This window comes from Saccoglossus kowalevskii, chromosome 19 (assembly GCF_978046115.1).
Source record: "Saccoglossus kowalevskii chromosome 19, keSacKowa6.1, whole genome shotgun sequence".
In the NCBI taxonomy this organism is placed as follows: domain Eukaryota; kingdom Metazoa; phylum Hemichordata; class Enteropneusta; family Harrimaniidae; genus Saccoglossus; species Saccoglossus kowalevskii.
In genome coordinates, this window is record NC_140659.1 from 10,493,283 (window position 1) to 10,517,594 (window position 24,312).

General features: G+C 34.6%; 1 protein-coding gene across 3 annotated transcripts; it reads right to left on the reverse strand.

The window, feature by feature from the left end:
- Positions 1-673: 673 nt before the first annotated feature.
- LOC100371522 (tachykinin-like peptides receptor 99D) lies at positions 674-8,985 on the reverse strand. Of its 3 annotated transcripts, none has more exons than XM_078009844.2 (5): positions 8,205-8,985; positions 5,728-5,878; positions 3,381-3,580; positions 2,877-3,010; positions 674-1,250 (listed from the first exon to the last, which is right to left on the reverse strand). In XM_078009844.2, the coding sequence occupies exons 1-5, from the start codon at positions 8,864-8,866 to the stop codon at positions 1,156-1,158; spliced, it is 1,242 nt and encodes a 413-aa protein (XP_077865970.1). In that variant the 5' UTR covers positions 8,867-8,985; the 3' UTR covers positions 674-1,155. The 3 variants fall into 3 exon arrangements, with proteins under 3 accessions (XP_077865970.1, XP_085350222.1, XP_085350223.1); XM_085494097.1 differs by having other exon boundaries at positions 1,113-1,250; positions 2,836-3,010; XM_085494096.1 differs by lacking the exon at positions 2,877-3,010.
- Between the last annotated feature and the right edge of the window lie 15,327 nt (positions 8,986-24,312).

Consider the following 24,312-nt stretch of genomic DNA (forward strand, 5'->3'; position numbering starts at 1 on the left):
CGAACGTTGATGCCAGACCACCGATGGCTCGACAACATAATGTATATTCGGAAACACGCGCCTCGGAGAATTAAAAATTACAGAAAATGTTGTTCAGCTCACTTTATTTTGACGATTTCGCTGGGAATGGTTGGATAATTTCGCAATTCAAAATCCCGAAACGAGTCATATTTAACTTTATGTTACAAAACCGGCGTGATTCTACAAAATATTAAATATCAAGCACGTACTCAATCAATGTATGCATCGATTGCGTCAATGAGCATAAAACAAAACGGTGGGATGTCAAAATTAACAAAGCGGGCGTACTTTGGAGCACACTCTCTAAACAAAACAATTACAGGATTGTACTCCACTTGCAGGTAACTACTTGCATTTGCATATACTAAATACTATATTACTTAATATCTGAAGTTACACGACTCCACTTTTAATAAATTTAACACAATGGTATTTACGCAGTGAACAATGCCCGAATATGCCAGGTCATCCCAAATTTATTTCACGAAATGCATGGTTCAGTTGAAAATACTGGTAAATAAATGTAAAAAAAATGCCAGTTGACAAATTTTCAAATGCCAGAACAATCGTAATATCGATAACTAATATTACCTGCTTCATAAAAGTAAACATCACTTAATGGCAACTATTAAAATGTGTAATTACAAAGTAATTAGTATTTTCGAGCCAGCGTTTTTATTTTATTTTCAATTTTACGCAAGGCGCGTAACAAGCATTCTTACAATTAGCATGTACACAAAACGAACACGTTTTTCCGATTGTATTAGTAAATATGCAAATACGAAGTCATGAAAATTGTGACCAACATACAGTATTCACGACGAGGCCATACATGTGACATATTAAAAATTCATCTGTAGTTAATGTTCAACTCTTTGAAGCCCACAATATAATCTCGAGTAATTTAGCTATAGAGTTCAGTATATTCTTCGTGTTGTTTGCTGCCCGAGGTTAACGTCGAGCATTATTATTATTTAATCACCGTTTACTGAACTTTCTTACGACAAAAAGCAAAAATGATTAAAACTGTTATTGTTCAAAGCGTGTTCTCCAGCATGGATTCGTCTACCGTTGTTATCATGTCTGATTCGTTCTTCATCAACTTCATCCCCTGAGTGGTGCTATACGTGCCGCTCAGATTTGTTGGTCGTTGATAATCGACCCGTTCACCTGGCGCCCATTTGAAACACGGCAGCCACCGAAGGGCCTTCCTGAAGCCGCGCCGGAATCTGTAAGAAAATTATTGTATTTCACTCATTCAAGTACATACTGAATACGTCAAAATTTTTACTAAGTCAGTCATCATATCTACTATGTGGTCTGAATACATCAATGTCGCCATACGTCATCAAATCCGCCATTTGCGTAATATTGAAACCACAACTTGGTAGGTAAATTCTTACGTTTGGAGTCTTGCGAAATTTTGATAAAAATCACAGCAACTTCTTTTAAAATGTAATGAGCGTGTGCGTTGAAGAACGACTCCGAGAATTCATGTGTTTTTTTGTTAAACTAAAACGCTAATGAGTTAGTCTGCAAAATGCATTTGGTAGTGTTCGTCTCAAATATTTTTTTTCCCTCCAGGGCACTTGCGTGTATTCGGTTTTCTAAATTAGAGGTCACATTATTCTTACCAACACGTGTACATGGCGTTCTTGGATTATATTGGTCTAGACCGCGCAGTATCAACGTGCGAAATAGAATTCTCATCTTATAACACCGTGCATGATTATGAAAATTGCATACGTAGTATTTAAGTAAACTTGGTAACTTAGTCATGTGAAATTTTAAATGGAAATGATTATAGGTCACTAAATCGAATTTATATGTGTTATCGAAAAAGCAATTTTAAATCCAATATGTGCTATCAATGACGGTATAATAAATAATATATCATGCTAGGATTTAGCCGCTGGTGGCACGATACTAAACTTAGTCCACATTCGCATACTTAACTGTCTGCATGATTGAATTGTTATTTTTGCACCACCTGCGCCCTGATGTGTGAAGACTTAGGTTGTCATGCGTGCATTACGTAATGTACTAAAACGAGTCAGGAAGCATAAGCCGGATTCTGATTGGTTGGATGAGCATTGGGGATTTAAATGTCACATGCAATGGCCTCAAGCCAAATAAGTGCATTCAAGATTCAGGATGCTTACAAGAAAACTAGTGAAGAGAGATGATGAAAAGTGATGTGGAAACAGGCAAAAACGATCCAAGAAAGTTAGGTAAATATATACAACAATATATTCACACATCTGGGGGAAGGTGGAAGATGGAAGAGACTGATCTTTGAGTGTGAAAGCAGTTTGGGATCAAATTGAAATATTACAGTACGTTACTGGTATGTTAGAAATGAGGCAACTCGTCTTAGTTAAATCGCCAATGGATAGTTAGCAAAACGGAAGATAACTTACACACACTAAACAACATACCAAAATGTGTTAATACAATATATGTATTGTATATGCCACTAAATGAATAAAAGTCGTGCAAGGAAATTGAATGATAAGGAGTGTGATTTATGGATGGAATGTGCTTAATTAACATATATACTAACTTATATGAACTAGTTTCGTCACAAAACTTTTGTAAAGCCGATCAGCTAGTTGAAACTACTACTTCCTCAGAAGCTATTTCGCTAATTCCCCAATAATTTGAATATGAAAAGACAACCGTTTAGTAAATAGCATTTCAGACACAAAACACCTCGTGCACTACATAGTGTTTTAATTTAATGCTTTCAAAAATTGTCATGCAATTCAGTCACATTCCATAAGGGGGCATAACACGTCGGACGAAACGACCAACCAGAAACGAGCTTTGCTTTCATACTCGTGACATCATCTTACTTCTGGTTGCGGACACGTCATGTACTCGGCTTTTGTATGTCACTTTCGTGTATCCCAACGATTTGTTCCATTCGTCCGAGGTATAGTGAACACACGGAAGCCACTGGAAAACTTTCTTGAATCCTGTTCTAAAGCTATAAATTAATAGAGTGAAGTCTTGAAATGGTGATAGTGTATGATAAAGAGAGAGTTCAATTTAAGTATACGAAAAAAACTATCTTGCCTATTACGAGTAATGCGCTAGCGGGAAGTTCACCGGAAACACTGCCAGCATTTACTGTCTTGTGCAAGAATAGTAAAGCTGTTGTATGAACAACTGACTTTCTTTTCAACCAAAACAAGTCTTTCATTGTATTCTGAGTTTGTCCCAAGCAAGGGGTTCATTAAGTAGTAGCCGTTAATGTCGTCGATATTCACCACAACCTGTCGCAATTCAGCTCTATATGCTAAAGGTAACGACATCGCATAATCACCAGAAGAAATATAATGTGGGTGACAATTTACCTATCGTTCAGCCAACAGTAGATGAACGGATTGTACATTGAATTGCTCATGCCCAACCAAAACACAGCCATGTAAATCTCACGGGCATTAGGATGACTGTACAATACATCGCTGTAGCTTCGTCCCAGTAAGAAGTAGATATGAACCGGAAGCCAGCAGATTGCAAAGATAATAACAACTAGTATCATCATTTTCACAACCTGTTTTAAAAAAAGGCTAAACATCATTACATATTGTACATTATTAGTTTGGGTCACACGTATCGACGAATACTCACGCACATACTATTATTTTTGATTTCAAATAAAAAATGGTGATTCCAAAAAATAAATACATGAGTGAATAAATTAAAATAACGCACAAAGGCAGAAACTAGTGAAACAATATGATTCATTGCCGCATCGAGGGAGATCTCCAATTTATATCACGTGTGAACATCGTAGTTATTACAGTGTTGCTGGATTTATATAAGTTTTCCCTTAATGCAATAGACATGTTTCCTGTATAAACTGTCAAAAGTATTCACATGACTACTAACACTCGCACTACAGTCATATGAATATGCAAACATACCAGAAATATATATGGTAGCACTCTCTGAGAGCGCTACGAGATGGCTGTTTAAAGACACACCAAAGCTGACAACTGCAGAAACAAAATGTTTTTAAAACAATACATTTAATCACACTACTACAGTCGCCGAACTTATGCAGTAATAAATTCGCTCGTACACTAAACTGACGTTTCTGGTGGTCAATATCTGCGGTTAAAATTACTAGTAATGGGGCATATTCTCTTGATAATATTTAATAATCGCATCTGCTATGATGTTTAATGTATGCACTGGTCTGATAATATCACGTATACATCACATACATGTAATGTTTCTAATGTTTAACGGATGTACTGGTCTGATAATATCACGTATACATCACATACATGTAATGTTTCTAATGTTTAACTGATGTACTGGTCTGGTAATATCACGTATACATCACATACATGTAATGTTTCTTATGTTCAACGGATGTACTGGTCTGATAATATCACGTATACATCACATACATGTAATGTTTTTAATGTTCAACAGATGTACTGGTCTGATAATATCACGTATACATCACATACATGTAATGTTTGTAATGTTCAACGGTAGTACTGATCTGATTATATCACGTATACATCACATACATGCAATGTTTCTAATGTTCAACGGATGTACTGGTCTGATAATATCACGTATATATCACATATATGTAATGTTTCTAATGTTCAACAGATGTACTGGTCTGACAATATCACGTATACATCACATACATGTAATGTTTCTAATGTTCAACGGATGTACTGGTCTGATAATATCACGTATACATCACTTGCATGTAATGTTTCTAATGTTCAACAGATGTACTGGTCTGATAATATCACGTAAACATCACATACATGTAATGTTTCTAATGTTCAACGGATGTACTGGTCTGATAATATCACGTATACATCACATACATGTAATGTTTCTAATGTTCAACGGATGTACTGATCTAATAATAACACGTATACATCACATACATGTAATGTTTCTAATGTTCAACGGATGTACTGATCTGATGATATCACGTATACATCACATACATGTAATGTTTCTAATGTTCATCGGATGTACTGATCTAATAATAATACGTATACATCAAATACATGTAATGTTTCTAATGTTCAACGGGTGTACTGAGCTGATAATATCACGTACACATCACATAATGCAATGTTTCTAATGTTCGACGGATGACCTGGTCTGATAATACAACGTACACATCACATACATGTAATGTTTCTAATGTTCAACGGATGTACTAAGCTGATAATACCGCGTACACATCACATAATGCAATGTTTCCAATGTTCAACGGATACACCGATCTAATAATATCACTTATGCATTACATACATGTAATGTTTCTAAAGTTTAATACAAGAACAGTAACATGTTAATAAATGCATCATCTCGATGGTGTGTTGGTAAACGAAAGCTCTGGAAAGCGAGAACAAAACTTCGGTCACTCACGCTATATAACAAAATAGTTATATTGGAAAACGTTCCGAAAGCAATAGCAGATGCCATGAAAATATAATTGATCACTTAAATTTTGCAACACGCATAGATCATCTGAGAAACGCTCAATGTACGTGTATACGACAGTTGTTTGTCAGGAACTACTAGCATGTGGTTGTTGATAACATACATACTTTGATATATTTACTTTTTTCTCTCTCTCACGTGTATGTATTTGTGTCTTAAATTTATAACTACGATTCTTGATATATTATATTATTTTTACAATATTCATACCTTTCTTTTTGCCTTTAACTGCTCTCTGTGTCTGTTTGATATCTCCCCAGGTGCATGGCTGCCCCATAGCTTAATACCAATGATACTATAAGACACGCCTTGAGCAATCAACGGTAGGAAGTACGTGGCCACCATGAAACTGAAGTTGTACCTATATATATACAAAGGAAAACTGTGTACGACGTTGTAATAACTTCCTGTCGTATCCACACGGCGGAAAACAAGAGTCAGTAAACAAATAATTGTGTCATGATTTGATTCACTCCCATCGTGGTGAAAAACTACTTCGGAATTAAGTCAAGAGTGTACATATCAATGCCTTTATGTACAACACAAAATTGAGGAATTCGGATCCGTGGGGCATAGCGAAAATTGCAACTCTAGGAATCTGTAATATAAACAAAATTTCAATTTGCATACGTTTCACAGGCCATAATCTGATATTAATCGATATATAGACTGGCAATACTAAACGATCAACGTAATATTATAGTGATTTTCGTTTTACATGTCAAATAAAGCAAAACCCTAAGTTAGAAAAACAACCCATAGAACCCCCACCGGTAATCTAGTCACACTGGTTCTCACAGCACTGCAACTATTATACCATTCGTAATGTACATTCTTTATTTAGAGCATACAATCATAGAACATGTACTTTTTTATTTACACTATCATCTGTCAATCTTTCACTAGTCCTTTATTTGACTGTACTTTTATAGTAGAGATGCAGTTTAACTGACAGGTATTTTAATTAGTTAATTAGGAAACCAGGATGACCTCCCTTGTCCACAAAACTATATGTTTTCAGAAAGCTTATTGTATGAATTTTAAAATTTTGTTTATTTTTTGTATGGACACTAGGGTTTGAAATATGCACACAAATGTGCTTTTTTTGGTCAAAAGTGATTTAAAAAAAATTAACTTCTAAACCATGCTTCTGTTTCCTGTCAAAATTTGTTTACGGGTACAACTGTTTACTATGAAAAAAGTGCCGTCTTGAAAACTGTCTACCAGTTGTCAATTTTGCAGGGCAGCAACGCAAACTTCACTACTTCAAGTTTATGCATAAATTAACACCTTGGCTAGTTGTCTGTACGATTGTTGTAACACTGTCCAACCAGAAACAATGCCCCAACGGCGTTTTGATGATAAACATATTGTCAATCATTTGTGAAAATTCCATAACAAAAGGTCAAAGCGTCTAGGAGCTATTTTTTTAAAGTTCTGGGATGTTCCCTAAAAAGAAGCTAAGATAATTGCTAATTTGCATAAACATTCACTCAGTGAGAAGTTTGCTAATGCTCATAATTATAATGGCTGTAACAGTTCCAATTTTACATAATTATCGTTTTGTAAAAAGTTAAATATAGTGCATAATATGGAGATCCCGTCATTTCTTTTTTTCACCATATTTCTTTTTGATTATTTATGTACAGCCTTGCTAAATCTTGCTAAGCATTCAAAAAAGAAAAGGTTTGCACCTGTTATCTATATTTTAAATCGCCTTTTGAGTATGTTCCACTATTCACAATTCTACAAAATTTGAACAGTCTATATCCAAGACTGTTTGCATAATAACAAGCAAAAAAAAAAAAATCACCCCCAAGTGCCCATAGACCTGCATCTTTACCTTAATGTAAACGTTTAACTAACTATGTAATCTTACAATAATATAACGTCAACTCCCTGAATATAGTCAACTTATTTAACTTGAAGCTATTGAGAACGATTTCACTGCGGTTGCAGTCATCAGACACGTTTTTAAGACTGCTCTAAAAAAATTACAAATATCGAGATTTATTACTGATATATTTATATTGACACAATTGTGACGATAAGTCGGTTTAAATGAGTGATTAAAAAGGCGGGATCACATCACAGCTCCTTTAATGATGCAATGTGCTGTGAATAACGATCATTATTTATTAATTCATTTCGGATAACTGTTAAATCACGTGTTACGTTTTATATTAGACTTATACAGCTAAAAGTAATTAGTGAATATCTTTAGTAACATATAGGCCATCCAAATTATAGTTGCGTTAAACAGTTGATAGTGTATCTCAACGCCATATTCCCTTCTAAATAATGAGCATTTTCACAATGAAATATAATAAAAAGGGAAATTAAAGTTCAAAATAAAATCATTCGATTTGTGAGCAGACGTTCAAATCGCACATTTTACGCACAATGCGTAAGTAAAATCACCGGAAGGAATAAAACGTATCTAAGAAAATATTCGGGAAATTGTATATTGCTTCTGCAAGGGAATTCACAGATATCATTTAGGTGATTTAACTTCCGATATAACTCGCCTTCCCAATGTACAGATACACATACAAGCATGTTGTTATCTCAACTGCAAAATGTTCATGAATATTTCAAACTTTGTCATTTCAGGATAATACTAACATAACACGAGTATTCTGACCTTTAAATAACTCATTATATCATGCTGTTACAAGAAGACTTACCAGAAATACCAATCTCCATAATTTTCCTGGTCGGGCCATATTGTAGCACATACTCTTCGTACGTAGATGGGCGTGTCTGTTATCGCAGGAGGAGGACATGCACCAAAGTCGATATTGGTAAATATAAACCATGGGAGGGCGATTGCGGCTGACGCAATCCACACGACGGCGACAATTGTCTTAGCGAGAACCTTAGACATCCTCGGTCTCATAGGGTGAACTATCGCGATATATCTGTCTATACTTATAGCCATTAGAGTGAATATACTTGAAGCTACTGTCAATGGTGAGATAAATCGTACAATCTTGCAATAAGCATTTCCAAAGTACCAATCGTTTCGGAGTACGTAGGTGAAAGTGAACGAGATATTGAAAATCGCGTTTAGGGCATCAGCGAGAGCTAAATTAACGATGAAATAGTTAGTCACTGTTCTCATACGGCGATGGGCGAGGACGATCCACATAACAATGCAGTTTCCCACTGCAGCGGTTACAATCATCGCGCCAAAAAGCAAAGTCCATATAAAGGTCTCTATGATCGGCTGCTGGAAATCTCGACATGTTTCGTTCCAATTGTACTCGTAATCGTATTCTACCGATGGTGCGATCGTGGAATTAATAGTGAAGTTCAAACTTGCGATGTACGAAAAAGACAATGCCATACTTGCAAATTTTAGCTTTGTGACAATCGGTGTACGTTGTTGTTGAAAATGACGTGGCAGCCCAAATGAAATGCACCTTTTATACGAAATATTGAGGATTTAAAGTCTTCGAACAATCCGGGTTTTCACCGACTTACGAAGGTCGGGCACGATTAATGCGCGATAATCACCTTCTCAATAATCACACGGTTTCATCATTGAGCTGCAAAGTTCAGCAATCACGCATACACTAAATGTCCAGGCAGCGGCATCTCACTATGAAAAACATCAGCAGCCTATATTGTCCGAGAAGTTCTATGATCAACACCCAGGTGAATAGAAAATGAATAATAAAAATAAATCGATAGCTAATGCACAACAGTATCATTGAAAACAAATTCAGCAGTGATATCCACTCCAGTCTATCCCAGGCGCTGCAATGTCATATTAGGAATTCAAAGGCTTCACGATGTGACAGCTGTATCAGACAAATTGAATGTCCCAACTGACGGTTATTTACTGTAGGTTATTCCGTATCTATGAGAATGAAAAAAAAAACACTGTTGTGAGCAGAACGGTAATGGTACACATGTTCGTATACAAGACACATGCACACAAAAACTGGATACCGTTGGTCTACTTTCAATCGCTGTATATTGAATGCTCACTTCAATTGAAGAATTTCGCGCGACAGAATAGGCTTTATTTGTCAACGACACCAGCTCTGGGAAACTGCATATTATAAGGTAATTGTTTTTAGTATGTCTATATCGTATTTTGACATTTTCAATTGCGGGCATTATAATCATAGTTTATGTTTCAGTGGCGTTTAACAAAGTTTGCATAGTATTAGGACAATGTATAAAACTAGTACATTAATAAACAAGAAACAAGCATGGTGAATGTCACGGAGAAAAATAGAACACACATTAAGGGTATAACTTTAGCTGTTAATACAGTTGATATTTCATCATTGCTTTCCAAAAATGTCATCAATTCTTCAAATGTACAGTGACACGTACGCACCTGAACGGTAACGCGCATTCAGTAAGTAAAGTTTTAGAATGTTTCTTAAAGTCATCCAGCGTGTTCCTTACCGCAAAAATGCACATTATTGATGCTTGGCGCGAATTTCTTTTTGAATTCTTATCAATTTCGACATTGCTAATGCAAATTTCTACACAAATTAGAAACGGCTGACCTAGTAAAGAAAATTGAATCGCGGATAATAGCGCAGCATCACAGTCCTCGTGCTCGTAAAATGTATGTTACATTTTGCGAGTGAGCAATTACAAGTTTCGATTTCACAAATTACACGGGGCGGTCGGAGGTCATACGTAAGAACAATGTTCTAGGTAGCGGCTACACAAAACATAAAAGTAATGTGCAACCTCGATTTACGATGTTTTATATGGTAGACACTAATAATTAAAAGACGGATTTGAAGCATTTACAGTAGAACATAGCCAATAGACAAAGTCCTTGTAAGCGCACATTCGTTTTTAAACAAACGATCATCATTAAACGAGTCAGATGCGAAGTTGTTTTTCAAACTAAGACATTATTATAGGTTCAAATGTGAAAAAAAAAATACATTTCACTCAACCATTATAATAAAATATGTAGCTAATCATGATCATGTTTAATCGCTAGAACAAATTATTAGAGGATACGTGTCTACATTACCCCATGTGGTCAAATTATATCGTCGTCTACTATAGAGTACAAATACAATATGTTTACACGTGCATCTTAATTATACTAAAAAAGTATTAAGCGACAATATATTAACATATAACATTGAAAATAATCACAATATTAATAATTCGTGACATGATTAAATATCTACTAATCTCGTGTGCGTGAATATTCCTTGAAACATATTACGCAATATCTATGTTTGCCCAATGATTCTTGCTATTTTAAAACATAAAATCCTTTTGATGATTTCAAGGATCCAAGAGATTTTGACAAGGCAACAGTTGCACTACACTGTGCCGTACATCAGACGCATTCCGGAATTATCAAATGCCATTGCTCTCAATGTCATTTATGTATACAAGTAAATTGATGTGGTGACACACTTTTTTTTCTTAAAACCTGGCTGATATCGTCTGTTTCCGGAAGTGTGTTGTCTTACGTTTAATAAATGCGGTAAGTATATACGCATATATTATGTGAAACGTTTCACTATTTATGGCATTCGTGAAGAACTTATTTCGCGAAAGTCACTGACAATCCGGTTTTCACTGTTACAAAATTTCGCGATATTTTATATGAATAGAGGTTTGTTTTGTTTGAATTTATTCCACCACGTGTATCAATTATTGATTAAGGTTTGAAAGAACATGAAAGGTTTGAAAGACATGACTTATCTAGTAATTGTTACATGTAGCTTCTATAACACTTCCGTAAAGTGGTTATCCATGTTGTGAAGTTATTTAATTATTTAGTTATGTTACTGAATAATTAAATTAAAAAGAAGTATCATAACCGGATGTCTCTACATGTATGTCTGTAAGTGTTACTCGTGCTCTATAAAGAACCAAGAACTTGTATAAGATACAATGTGAAAAACGCTGTAACTAGCAAACCTGCGACGAAAACACGGTATATTAAGCATTTAGATGGAAATAAACGCGTGTAATAGCTGCAGTATGTCTTTGAATCGTCACAACTCGTCAGCATGTCATTGATTGTAAACATAAATATATAAAAGTGGCGTTTGTGTCAGTCTTAAGACGAGCGCAAACATGTGTTACCCTCCATGGCAACCAGCTTTCTTTCACGGGTTTTGTTTGTTAGAAAACTTAATTATGGTTTCATTTTACTGCGTGTTTAATAGTGGAGTTCACACACGTTTTATTAGCACGCGCTAAGAAACGCTGAGTACAGCTTCAATCTGGCCCAATTTTTAGACCCGGGCAAGATAAGTATGTGTGAACGCGTAAATCGGGCCACGCAACCAAAACGCCAGGACTAGTGTTATGATTAGTGCTATGCTTGGTTGCTAATGATACAATTAAGGGATATATCCAACACTGCTCATATTGAATCTTTGTTAATGTGTTGTTAGTTTATAAGCCTCAAGTTCTCACACTCCTCTCAAAATAATAATAATAATAACGTATATATATATTGAGTCAGTAGAGTGACATGCGGGTGAAAGTTAATGGAATTACCAGGAAATAATAAACACATTTGTTCTTTTCTGTAATCAATTAAATTACATACACAACTTATATATATATATATCTACTAGGTTAACATTCATTCATTGTTCGTTTTGATTGATTCGTGGCGTAGTTGCTTCCACTAATTTGTTCATCGCCTGTGAACTTAACAGATACACTCAATGTAGAGCAGATTAATCTTCTGAGGTATAATTTTTAATATCTCTTGGGACAAAACATGTTATGGAGAGCAATTTACTTTGTTATCAAGCGTTGCGTTTTTAGAAGCCTAATGGCGTTTGCCGCGTACCTCAACTAAAACTTTTCTAATAGTGACATGATGCATTGACTGTCAGAGCAATTCTCTCGCCTTTTGATTTGACTGGGCAAGTGGCACAGAGGCGATTTAGAAAGCAATCTGCAATGAACCATTTACCAAGCGCTGGCAGATTCGTGGTACAGTGCACATGTTTGATTTACAAGATATGTAACTCAATACATACGTGTACATATCGTTAAAAGCTCACTCAAATAGTATAAGAATGTTTCGGATGAAGAATTAACTCCATGAAATATATGGAAACTAATGTATTGGACAATAATGTAGATGTCTACCCAAACTTAATTTAGTTATCACTAAATCTATTCTACGTTGAATTGAATATTGATATCGAAGCCCTAATGGCATACCACTATTTTTTTCTGAGGGAGGCAAGACCAGAATTAGCTTGAGTGCGAATCTTATATATCTCCTTTCACAGAAAATACTTCTCCTTCAATAATCTTGTGAAAATATTTTTTTTAGTGAAATATGATGTTGAGATACCTTTACTTCATCAAAACTGATCATCATCGAATGTGTACAGCACATTGTTAAGCTTGTTAATGCCTGAAAAGGAACTTTAGCAATTGTCAAATCTCACGAGATTTGTTGAAGCCACTACGACGCCGTCAACTTTGCTTGTCCTGTTTGTACGTTCGTTTACACGTATAACATTGGATCGCACAGAGGATATCGTCCATTGAAGATTAGATGTATTCGTGGCAACATGTCGAAGATAAAAAATCAATAAAATTCTGTAAAAAGAGTGTTTAAAAAGTGTTGTAATTGAACTTGTCATTTTCTAATACTTATCAAAGTAGTATTTTTTTAAGATGCTAAAATTCATAGATATCAAATCATACGATTGCATTAAAAAAATTCACACATCGTTCCTGGTATCAGTACAAATATGTAGATATTATTTAAAAAAACTGATTTCCCAACAGACTAAGTTAGCAGATTTAAAAGTTTACAAGTTGATTTAGACCACGATTTTAGATGCTTTGAAAATTTAATTGCATGAAACAAGATTTGCATTACAAATAAACCCTTTGTTCAAGTAGAATTATTTAAATGAAATATTAAGCAATCGCTGATGGTGTCAATCATGTTTGGAAGTTGTTTTTATAGTGAATAATACAACACGAATACGCCCGTTTTCAATATATATTACAGTAGTAGAACTATTACTTATATTCAAGTAGTCATGTAGTGGCCAGTTAGAATAGTGTGTTTTTCACATTACTGTTTGTTTTACTTGTCATATGCCATCGATAATAATTCGTCAGTGCAACACATATGACGTGGACATTCGCCACAGAAACCATACTAATGTATGGGATTGCGTGACAGGGCTGTGCGGCTATTACTAATGTCAATTTACCGTGCTATCATGGCGTCAACCAGGACCAATCGAACACAAGCACAAGTGTACTAAGTAGGTTAGTTTCCCCAAAGTCACATTCGTTAGTGAATGAGCTAAGTCTATGGCAAACTCATCCACGGCAGAGAACCTTCAACCACATGTAGGATTCGAACTCCGTTCTAACGAATAATAACCAGGTGCAACAACTGCAATGCTATACAAATGTTAGACACGAAAATCATTTCGAAAAGTTCATGTTATTGTATCTTCATACTTTAGTGAACATGTAATGCCCACGAGACTTTCACGCCTTGATGAATAGGTAAACTCCTTGAAGTAACATTCACAGACCAATCCATGTAAATCAAATAACATGAGCTAACAATCAATTCCTATCCAGTTAAATCTAGTACATTTAAAAGCCAATTAGTTAAAGCCAATAATATTAGTATTTTCTTCACTTGGAGTATGTGCATTAACGGCTAATAAGAACACCAGTGTTTTGAGACTAATCTAATGGTTATATTAATAATATTGATTTTTTACTATTTCGACTTTTTGTGCTTCAGTCGAAAAAACATAATCGTTTCGGGCACGCTACCTGAAAATGCTTCATTGAGTGTTAATGAAGTCCAATTTACCGGTTTCATACCAATGAATAGACCACGTGACTAGCTACAGACAAACCCAACTCTTGTTGTGTGTTTTTAATACTAATCGAAAGTACATGATTAGTAATAAATAATCCGACATACGTGTTTGCTGTATGACCTGAATATAATAAATTCAGTGTTTTGATCCGTGAGGGGGTATAATATATACGTTTCCTTAATGATATATAAAAACGCTTTATAAATGCTTTTAATTTAGTCAGTAAAAAGCAGTACCAAATGGCACTCACATTTGATCACCGTCGCCTTGCCTTTCGCCTTTGCTATTTAAGAACAGAGAAAGAAATATGAGTCCTTGCCAAGCGGATGTGATAAAATGTGCTTTTCATGACTATTTCAATATGTCTTGCCACAACCAAGAAAAAGGTACTTATATTTAGTGAACATTTTTTACATATATATTCGTTTCCGGCGAGCAATTATGAACATTGAATGCCTGTGACGTCTCCTGTGATTTTTTTACGTGCAGTTCGTGGCCGCAGTACATATAGTGCATGTTGCCACAAGAACAATATGCCATGCTTCGAAATATTTGGCAGGATTATATTATCTTCATTTACGTAAAACTTCAGGAGATCGGTTATACCATGAACCTTAATTTATTTAGATTATTGAATGATTAATTATACTATCTACTTAATCATTCAAAGCATTTAGAAAAACGTTTGTGGATCGTATCACCAATCCATTCAACTATTGACAAAGTAATCTGACAGAATCTAATGGATTCTACATCTCCGACACAAGTTACACTGTAAAAATCATATTTCTAGCTGCGTGTTCACATTTAAGCCAAAACAATTAATGCAGATGAACGCGTTCCACACGTTTGTTTACGTGTGTGCTAATTGTTTAGAAAACGTGTAAAGAAAGGTCGACGATTGGCTTGCAAATAAATAAGATCTTTCACAGGGCGAATATGCAGTGTGAATGAGCTCAACCATTGTGCATACATTTCATCAAGATGGTACGCTATAGCGATAATTATCGAGAAAAAAAACACGACAAGTGAATAGATACTGATATGGACACGTGTGGTAAAACGGCGTTAGTGTATTGGCGTCTCAATGTAACATTTGTATGGGAAAACCGTGTTATTATCGATGATATGTCATTAAGGTTATAATAAACACGGGAATCGTTCTTGCATATAACCTTGTCAATCAACGTAATTGTGGTTTTTAGTGAAAACATTTATCCGAAAAATACAGTATTATACTAGCTTTATTTGAGGTGTTTTGTGTGACGACTGGTTATTATATTCATTTATGTACATGAATGTTTGTATAATAATATATGTGTTTTTACTTGCGAAGGAATTGATAACTAATTGTTGGGTTAATAGGCCTGCATTTGAATAAATTAAGGTCTGATCCTAAAATAATGAGATAACACTATCCGTACTCTCTCTCTCGTAAAAAAATCTTACAAAGCAGCAATTAAAACATTAAAATAACATACCGAACCGTTGATTGTCAAACACAAGAACAAAACACAAATGCTTGACTATAATAAAAAAAATCCACAAGAACAAAATATTTAAATGACAAGCACATTACACAGTATAGTAAAATAAGTAAGATATATGAACGCCATGGTTTACAGGAAATGAAGTCAGGTGTTTCAAAAAATGTAAAAAAAATTAAGCACTTCCTACGCCATGTGCAGTGTCCGCTATATCATTCAGAATCTGACTTGTACAACATAAATAAACAAAGAACAATTTACAACACAAACAACACGCCAAGACACAGTCCTACCCTACATAAAAAAATTCTGACAAAAAAACAAAAAAAAAAACAAAAAAAAAACATACCACATGACGTCGAATGAGTAAGAGTAAAAATAGATAAATCTCATTGTATAAATGTAATGATGTCAAGTGATTCGAAAAAAATAGTACATCCTGCTCCACATGTGACCCCCGCCAAAAGATATATGACTAAGTATTATAGTCGTCCTTTATTGAGGTACACATGATGTAATATTTACTGTTTTTGAATGTGGCAGTGCATATATTTAGACATGATGTATAGAGATATTAGTAAATACTTTTAAAGTCTTCACTTTATAAATTGACTAAGCCATGGATAATTTCAATAGAGATTTCAAATTAAACGGAGTGAAAAAACAAATATAACTCACATGTTAATACCCTCACTAACAATATTGAAGACCATCGTCCACCAAACACGTCTTCGGCATCACAGAGCATAATGTGGTTGCGAAACACCAGTTCAGACCTCGTAAATTGAAGAGACTTTTCTTTTCCTGTTCAAGTGAAGATTCTACATGACTCGCTAAGCAAGAAGTGATGCGATGCCTGCGGGCTGGCTCATTAAATATTCCAATCTTACCTGTTACACATACCCTGATCTTGTTTAACGCAACATAGGCAGTTGGTCTCCCTAAGCTTTACTTAAAAACATTCGTCAAGTGACGTGGATGTCTATCTTTAATCAACCCTGATGTATGCGAACAACGGCAATTGAGGAATGGTGGGGACATTCAAAAGCTGTGCATCTTAGCTTCCAGTGGTTTTTTTTCAATTTGTACTGTTATACAGTGCATACAATCGATTGAAATTTTGATAAAAACAGTCAGCACTTCCGGAGTGATGGGAAATCATGGCAACACGATTGGATTTCGCATGGGAGGTTCTGTGAGCGTCCCCAGGGTGTGGTCCCGATATTTCATCTCCATAGCAATCCACAGCCTGATCGTGTTTGCGGTGTCGGTCGACGTAGTAGATAAGGTCTGTTTCCATCTACTTTCGCCGCGTTATCGCGTTTGCTGAAACCTGAGATTGGTGAATAATTGGTGATGGGATACTCGTTAAGTGAGCTGAAAGGCTCTCCTATCAAGCCCGACAGTAATGATGTAGTGATATTTCTCATTACATTCAGGAACATATCCCATGCGGAAATATTGTGAAAATGTTAAATAGCAAACAGAAAAAAGATGAGGAGGTATTCTGGGCAGTTTTGTGTCTTTTAAAATATTTACATCAGAGTTCCTATTTATTTAGTTATTAGCCTGACAACAAATGCAATTTCATTGTGTGTGTCACAACAAGAGCTAGACAAGTCGGGAAGGTCTGTTTACATTCCATTTAGTTTCAACAGACAATTCGATATCTATTTATCAGATGACACACACAAAATGAGTTTAAATGACTTCATAGATTATGAGTGTTTGATTTGAAACCCATAAAATCCGAACAATCACGTGCTGTTACATAACCGTGGTTATGTTGATAGATTTAGACCATTCTTGACACATGTTATGAATGAATTACACTGAGATGTTGAAAACACATGATAAATTTAAATATATAAGGAGGCGCTTGAGAGAGAGGATTAATTGTCTTACACAATGATGTTTTCCTGTGATTGAATAAGCCACTTTCCGAACTTCTCGAGATTAGGAGGTATGCGTGTAATCAAAAGTAAAAACTGGACAAACAAAGGTCGCTGCGTCCTGTTGCTTGGGGTTTGACAAACGCGTATATTTCGGGGTAGTTTCGCGATTAATAATACACACATTCGATGACGGTCAATTTTGACAAAGTAAAGGTATCTCAACGCCATATTACCACCTGACATTCAACCAAGAAAAAAAGTAATACAATTTCAAAATCAAGTAATTTGATTTTTTACGCATAACATGAGATCACATAGAAATTTAGAATCTCAGTTAATCCTAGATAAAGTATAATAAATATATTTTACTTGTTGTCACTCGGTTCACAAATCGTGTGTACCCATGTTATTTTATTTTAATTATGTTATTTGTTTCAAATTATAATAAGTATATAGTTCGATATCACAAATACTTTGACATGGAATGCAATCCTTATCTTGTTTCCAAAGTAAAATGACTTTTTTCGACTATAAGGGAAGAAAATCGAAACAATAGTTATGCAGATTCAATTATAAGGTGTACTTCTTCGGTTATGAATATTTTTAGGTATTAAATATTTTAAATGGAACTGAATAACCGGAAATTATACATCGATTCAAAACAATTACATACAAAGAATAGTATGTAGCTTATTAGAAAAGCATGTACACTGAGCAAATCGCACCCATTCTGGCTTGATTGAGAGACATTAAGGCGACTTTATTTCCTAAGTATCTCAACTAACTGTCAGTCCATAGGTTAAAATCAGAAAATCCGGATATTAAGACATTACAGCATTTGCACGTTACATTCAAACATTGTTAAGATTTTGCACGTAAGCTTTGTATAGTAATACGTACTATCTTTTACTCTAACAGTGACTAGCTTGTAATATATTATCAACGAATAAAAACACAGCTGGAGTTTATACAAATCAAAAAAAACAAAGACCTAGGTCTATTACAAACAAAAAAGGTAAACACTAATGTATCATAATGATTTAAATCAACAACGAAAAGACCTCGATAGATAGAATAGATTCGTGGATAAATAAAAGTAGCGCTGTCAGACCTTTTCCACCACATGTGAGTTTTAAAGAGGGGAATGTATAGGCACCAACAAACAGGGAATACAACAAAAAACAACTAGTTGAGGAAAAGGTGATCGAGACAATGAAATGCTTCAGAACCTTCTAAACCTGTCTAAAATTGCAATCAAAATCACCACAATTTTATTGTTTTGTTATTATTATTTGATTTGTTGTTGTTATTGTTGATGTTGTTGCAAATATAATCGGGTACAAATTCCCGAAACATAACTCCTTAAGATGAGAGTGGCTAGCCAATATATTTGAAACATTTATTGATTGCGTAAATAACTCCTCTAAAAAATGAGCCCACGCCATTCACTCAGGCCAGGATACATTATATCTCCTTTTCGAATGTGTATGATAAGAAATCTCGATATTGTGTATCTCAATTTGTTTATATATATATGGTCTTTATTTATAATAGAAGGCCATCGGCCCATAATATTTACATACATTATCTATATTTCAAAAATAAAATTAAAATTTTTAAACAATTAACAATTATTGTAGCTTTTTTCGCTTTTTCATTACATGAGAAGTAAAGGGTTCCAGTCTTTGAAAAAGATATGTATTTTTTGTAGCCATTAATCTGTAATATTTACTAACTGTTGGGGGATTAAACAAATTAGCAGGAATATAGTTAAATTAACAAAAAAGAACAAATAAGTAAAAAATGGTATTTATTTTCAATGTTGTTACTGTTACAAAGCAAGCAAAAGCGTTCACTCCTATCTACATTATTTTTTTCTATCTGTCTCAATACGAAGATAGTGGCATGAACAGCAGAGTCAAACTAACATTTAAAATTGAGAACATTCACACAAAATAAATACTTTTCAGGTTTCAAAGAAAATTAAAATTCTCTACAAAATGTCAGTTTCTCTAAAGTACATACCAGGCTGAACCACTCAGTATATAGAACTTGTTTATTTGTTTTAAGTTATTTACAGTTTGTGATTCCCAAACATCATCGAAGTTACATAAACATAACATGACTAACCCAGGTTAACCTGAATCTAAGATTGGATTTTTCAATATTATACAACATAAGGTAGCATTTCTTTGGGTAATGGTTTTCTGGCATTTTTAATAATTTTGTCCAATGTCTAATGTTTTTCAATGCTGCATGACAATAAATCGGAAATCTGTCACACTCGCCTAAGACTGCAACATTTGGAGCATCGCAAGAGATACTTAAAAAATAATAATTTGTGACACCCTAAATTTGTGTCTTCCCTGTCATAGTGAGATGAATTAAATAAATCAAACTATACAGCCTTCCATGTCCCCCTGTTTAGTTACCAGTAGCATATCAACTTAAGGGATAAGACTAAGATACTTCTCGCGGGGTATACCCTGTAAACATATTTAGTGTGTCACCTTTGTAACGAAATTGTAGCGATGTAAAAAAAGCGCCTTAATGCAGCGTGTTAACGATCGGCATCATGTCCTACTTTTACTTTTCAAACTAAATCATCCATCCATGACGCTGTACAAATCACAGTTCTCTTAGACTTTTACGATGCCAGGACGCGGAATTATGAAACTCATTAATTATTACTTAGACAAGTTTTAGCTTTTACAAAGAACCATAGCATACACGCAATCCAGCACACGCGACGTCGAAATAAATATCATGCCATCTGAAGACGTTTTCCAATATGAGGCACTGCATGTGATCCGTGTTTCACGTGAAATAACTGTATATTCTCCTCACGGTTGTCACTGTGCTGTGATATGCATAGTATGGAAAACGTATGCCACCAAATTCGCCGTTATTGTTTGCACACGCCTTTATTATCACCAGTTCAGTTTATGTCAGCACATTTTTCATTCTGTATTCGCACACACGTGTTTGATTTAAAACAACATTAGCTATTGAATGTGTTCTCGTAATTCTAATGGTGTGTTGACATTTCAGATCAAATTAAAAATAATGGCTGGTTTTATTATGCAGTGCAGAAATCACTTGTATAGCACAAAGTACCAAATGTCACTCATAATATTTACAATGAAAACAAAGCGAAACACAGACGCAAAGGTCAATTCTGAAAGCAAGTGGGATATTAACTGTATGGTGAGTAAGAATGCATATGGAAAACTACGTTATACAACAAATATACCTCGTTGCCTTTAATTTAAACCAGTGTGCAATAAAATTACGTGTAATATTTTGCAGTATTCCCAAAAGCTTTCCCCATTCAGAATTTGCGTATGTTTCTAGTCGAGACGTACGTTCGTTTCGGAGTTGTAATATGGTACTATATCCGAATGCTATTTTGTTGATATAAACTGACACTTGAAATTGTATAAATAATGTTTAGTACGGTTATCAACCAGTTGCCAGACATTAAATTACACTGATTGTATGAAATTCAATCGCGTGACTGAATATTCATGTTATCCAATATAAATCCGATGTTCTCACGCAAATGAAAGACATATCGTCCTCTAATGTCGATATGTAGTATATGTACATGATTGCGTAATTACTGTATCAAGACATTGACTGATTATCAAGATTATTTAATAAGGCTAACGCACATAGACCTCAGAAGCAAATGGCCGTCAAGATATCGTCGAATACGAGATAACTACAAGACTTGTTTTTGCCCCTAAAATAGTGTTCAGTTCTCTATGGTCATCGTGTTCATTGTTCCCCTGATCTATGTAACCATGAAATTTGTAGCAGTGAACGCGATGATAAAACAGAATGAAACAGTATTTGAGGAGCATAAAAAATGCTTTGCTCTGAACGATAAATCCACGGCCATTTGCGCTGAATGCCTGTACAGTAAACTAATATCAAATAATATGTGGCATACGTTACAGAGAATCAGAAGTAGTGGTAATATGATTCGCAAATCGAGCTTTATAAGTTATACTGTGTGAACAACGTATTGATCTATAATCGATGATATTTAAAATGTTTGTCCAGGTCAACAGTAAATCACATTAATTACGACTTGTTAAATGCCTTGTATATTTGCATATTTTTTTCGCTAACTACAGTGGGAAGTATCTACTCACTTACATTTAAAATATCAAGTCATTTGGTGATATTAGTTGCAGCAAAAACAGTAATTAGCGTTAATTTTGTAGAAACAAATTTAATGTTAGGCTTTTAAAAGAACACTGATCGAAACTAAAAACAGACAAATAACTCGATAATTAATTAATACTGCAAGAATAATTTTGGAAATCTGAAATATAGTTATTTATCACTCTAAATTCCTAACATGTATCTAATAAATATGAATTGATTATACATACGTTTTGAATTTTAAATTAATTATTTAATTTTTTGTTCGTAATAAAATTTGTTTTATTCATACATATTAGCCACGTGTCATCACATACACCGTGCTTTTATGGTAAATACGACACACCTGTTGAATATTACGGATAATCTGGTTTCCCGCTGTTGCTGCATTCATGACTATGAATAATCAAACTCGCCATTATCTTTCCCGTCAATTGATTTAATCGTCCTCACCTTTTCTGGGAGAGGCTGTCAGCCCACGTGTTGGATCTACGGTTTGTACGCGGAAACAACAACAGCTGGCCTGGTAATTCGAAAATTAAGTATATGGTGGGAGCACACTGAATTGCATGATAATCTGGCGGACACGAATGCGTACAAAATAATAGCATACGGTTGAAACAGAATTCTTTTAATCGCAGAAACTGCAATTTTTAAATCTATGTTGTATTCCAAGTATATTGTGTATATGTATATCTCATAGTTCATACTTATTCATTTGCGTGTAAATTGGGCAACTTGCCCAAAAGTCTGTGTTTTTACTTGACCTTAAAAGTTGTTTAACGCTTCTTTTTTAAATATGCTTAAATTTATAAATGATATGTTGTCTAATGCATATTTTGACCCTTATCTGCTAATTCGAAAATGGCGCAGACGATAAGATTTTTCAAATTTATTCTGAAATCACGATATATAATTATCTACTAACCGTGTATGTTATAAAATATATGGAACATTTGTTTGAGATGAACAGTGTCAAATTCAAAATTAACTTCATCCCCCGGCAACAATTTTATCAAAGATTGCGATAACATTTTTGGTGGTTTTAGCTGCCTTAGTACATATATCACCGAACCCTACTTGAACATTTGCATACATTAGTTTGTATAAAATAAAAGTAGATCATTCACGATGATCTATTAGGTATGCCTGTTAACAGTTCTGTGCACTGATTTTCTGTTTTTAAAACGTCTGGCGTTAGTGACATGTGTCTGCGCTTAAATAGGTTAGCCCGACACGGATGGAAATTAAAAAGTAGTTTCCTCTCTAATATCAGTTTACCGTTCACGTAATTAACAGACGCGTGGAAAAATTAGTCGCATAGTAAAGATCGTGATGAACATTTATCTCATGGTCAAAATACATCTAATTTGTCCACTCCTGTCACAATTAAGGTTAATGCAATTGTACGGGGAGAATGAAATACATTGGTCTGAAAAAAAAATATATTATTTCTCTACTATTCATATTTTGATTCCATCAGTATAGATTCATGGGCAGCGGATAAAAATTTGTCAAATACATCAATACCAAAATTCAATTAAGTAAGAGATAATCATCTGAAAGATGTGTTTGCATATTCGATTGAATCACATATTCGATCGAGTATGTACACCGGGCATATTGCCGCAACAATCTTGTAGTATCGTGTAACGTGTTTATCAAACTCGTATTTTGCAACAAATTGCGGCGTCTCTTGGAAGAATTGTATATTCGTATCGCGCTCTTAGCTAGTTGCCAAAACAGAAGTCATAGTATCTCTTCATATATATATCGTTGACCTTTCTATAAAATATGAATATATAACTATATAATATATATTTTCTTTATATGGGCTAGTTAGGGTTTGGTATGTGGTGTTAGAGTATAGTTTACATAGTCAACATACACATTCCAAGTGTTCTTAGAATATGATAATTATTTATGGGCGTGATTCAAAATCAGCATTTTCCTTGATGGCATGACTATTTCGAGAAATACAAATAATATTAAATAATAGTTATAACTAGCTGTCATATGTCAGTCTTAGTATATAATTATGCTTCGTGCATTAAACAGAAAAAAGCGACTAACTTACCAGGTATTAGCAGATACATATTGCGCTGTTTACATCACTAACACTCTCCTCATTTCTACGCGCTTGAAATAGCAGCAGGATGATTTCAGATGAGAAATACATTTCTTCTCACGCTTCGCTCATTTGTAAAAAAATGGTTTTCTATTCAATTCTGTCTATTGTGGTTAACCAACAGTTCATACACGAGGAATATGGACGGGTACATCTCTGTATTGTTCATCAGTCACACCTTATGTATCTCCAAGCTGTCACGCAGTGCGAGCGATAATTGCGATGACCTTTGACATTTTACGCAGAGTAGTTGTTTCAATATATGTCGGTAG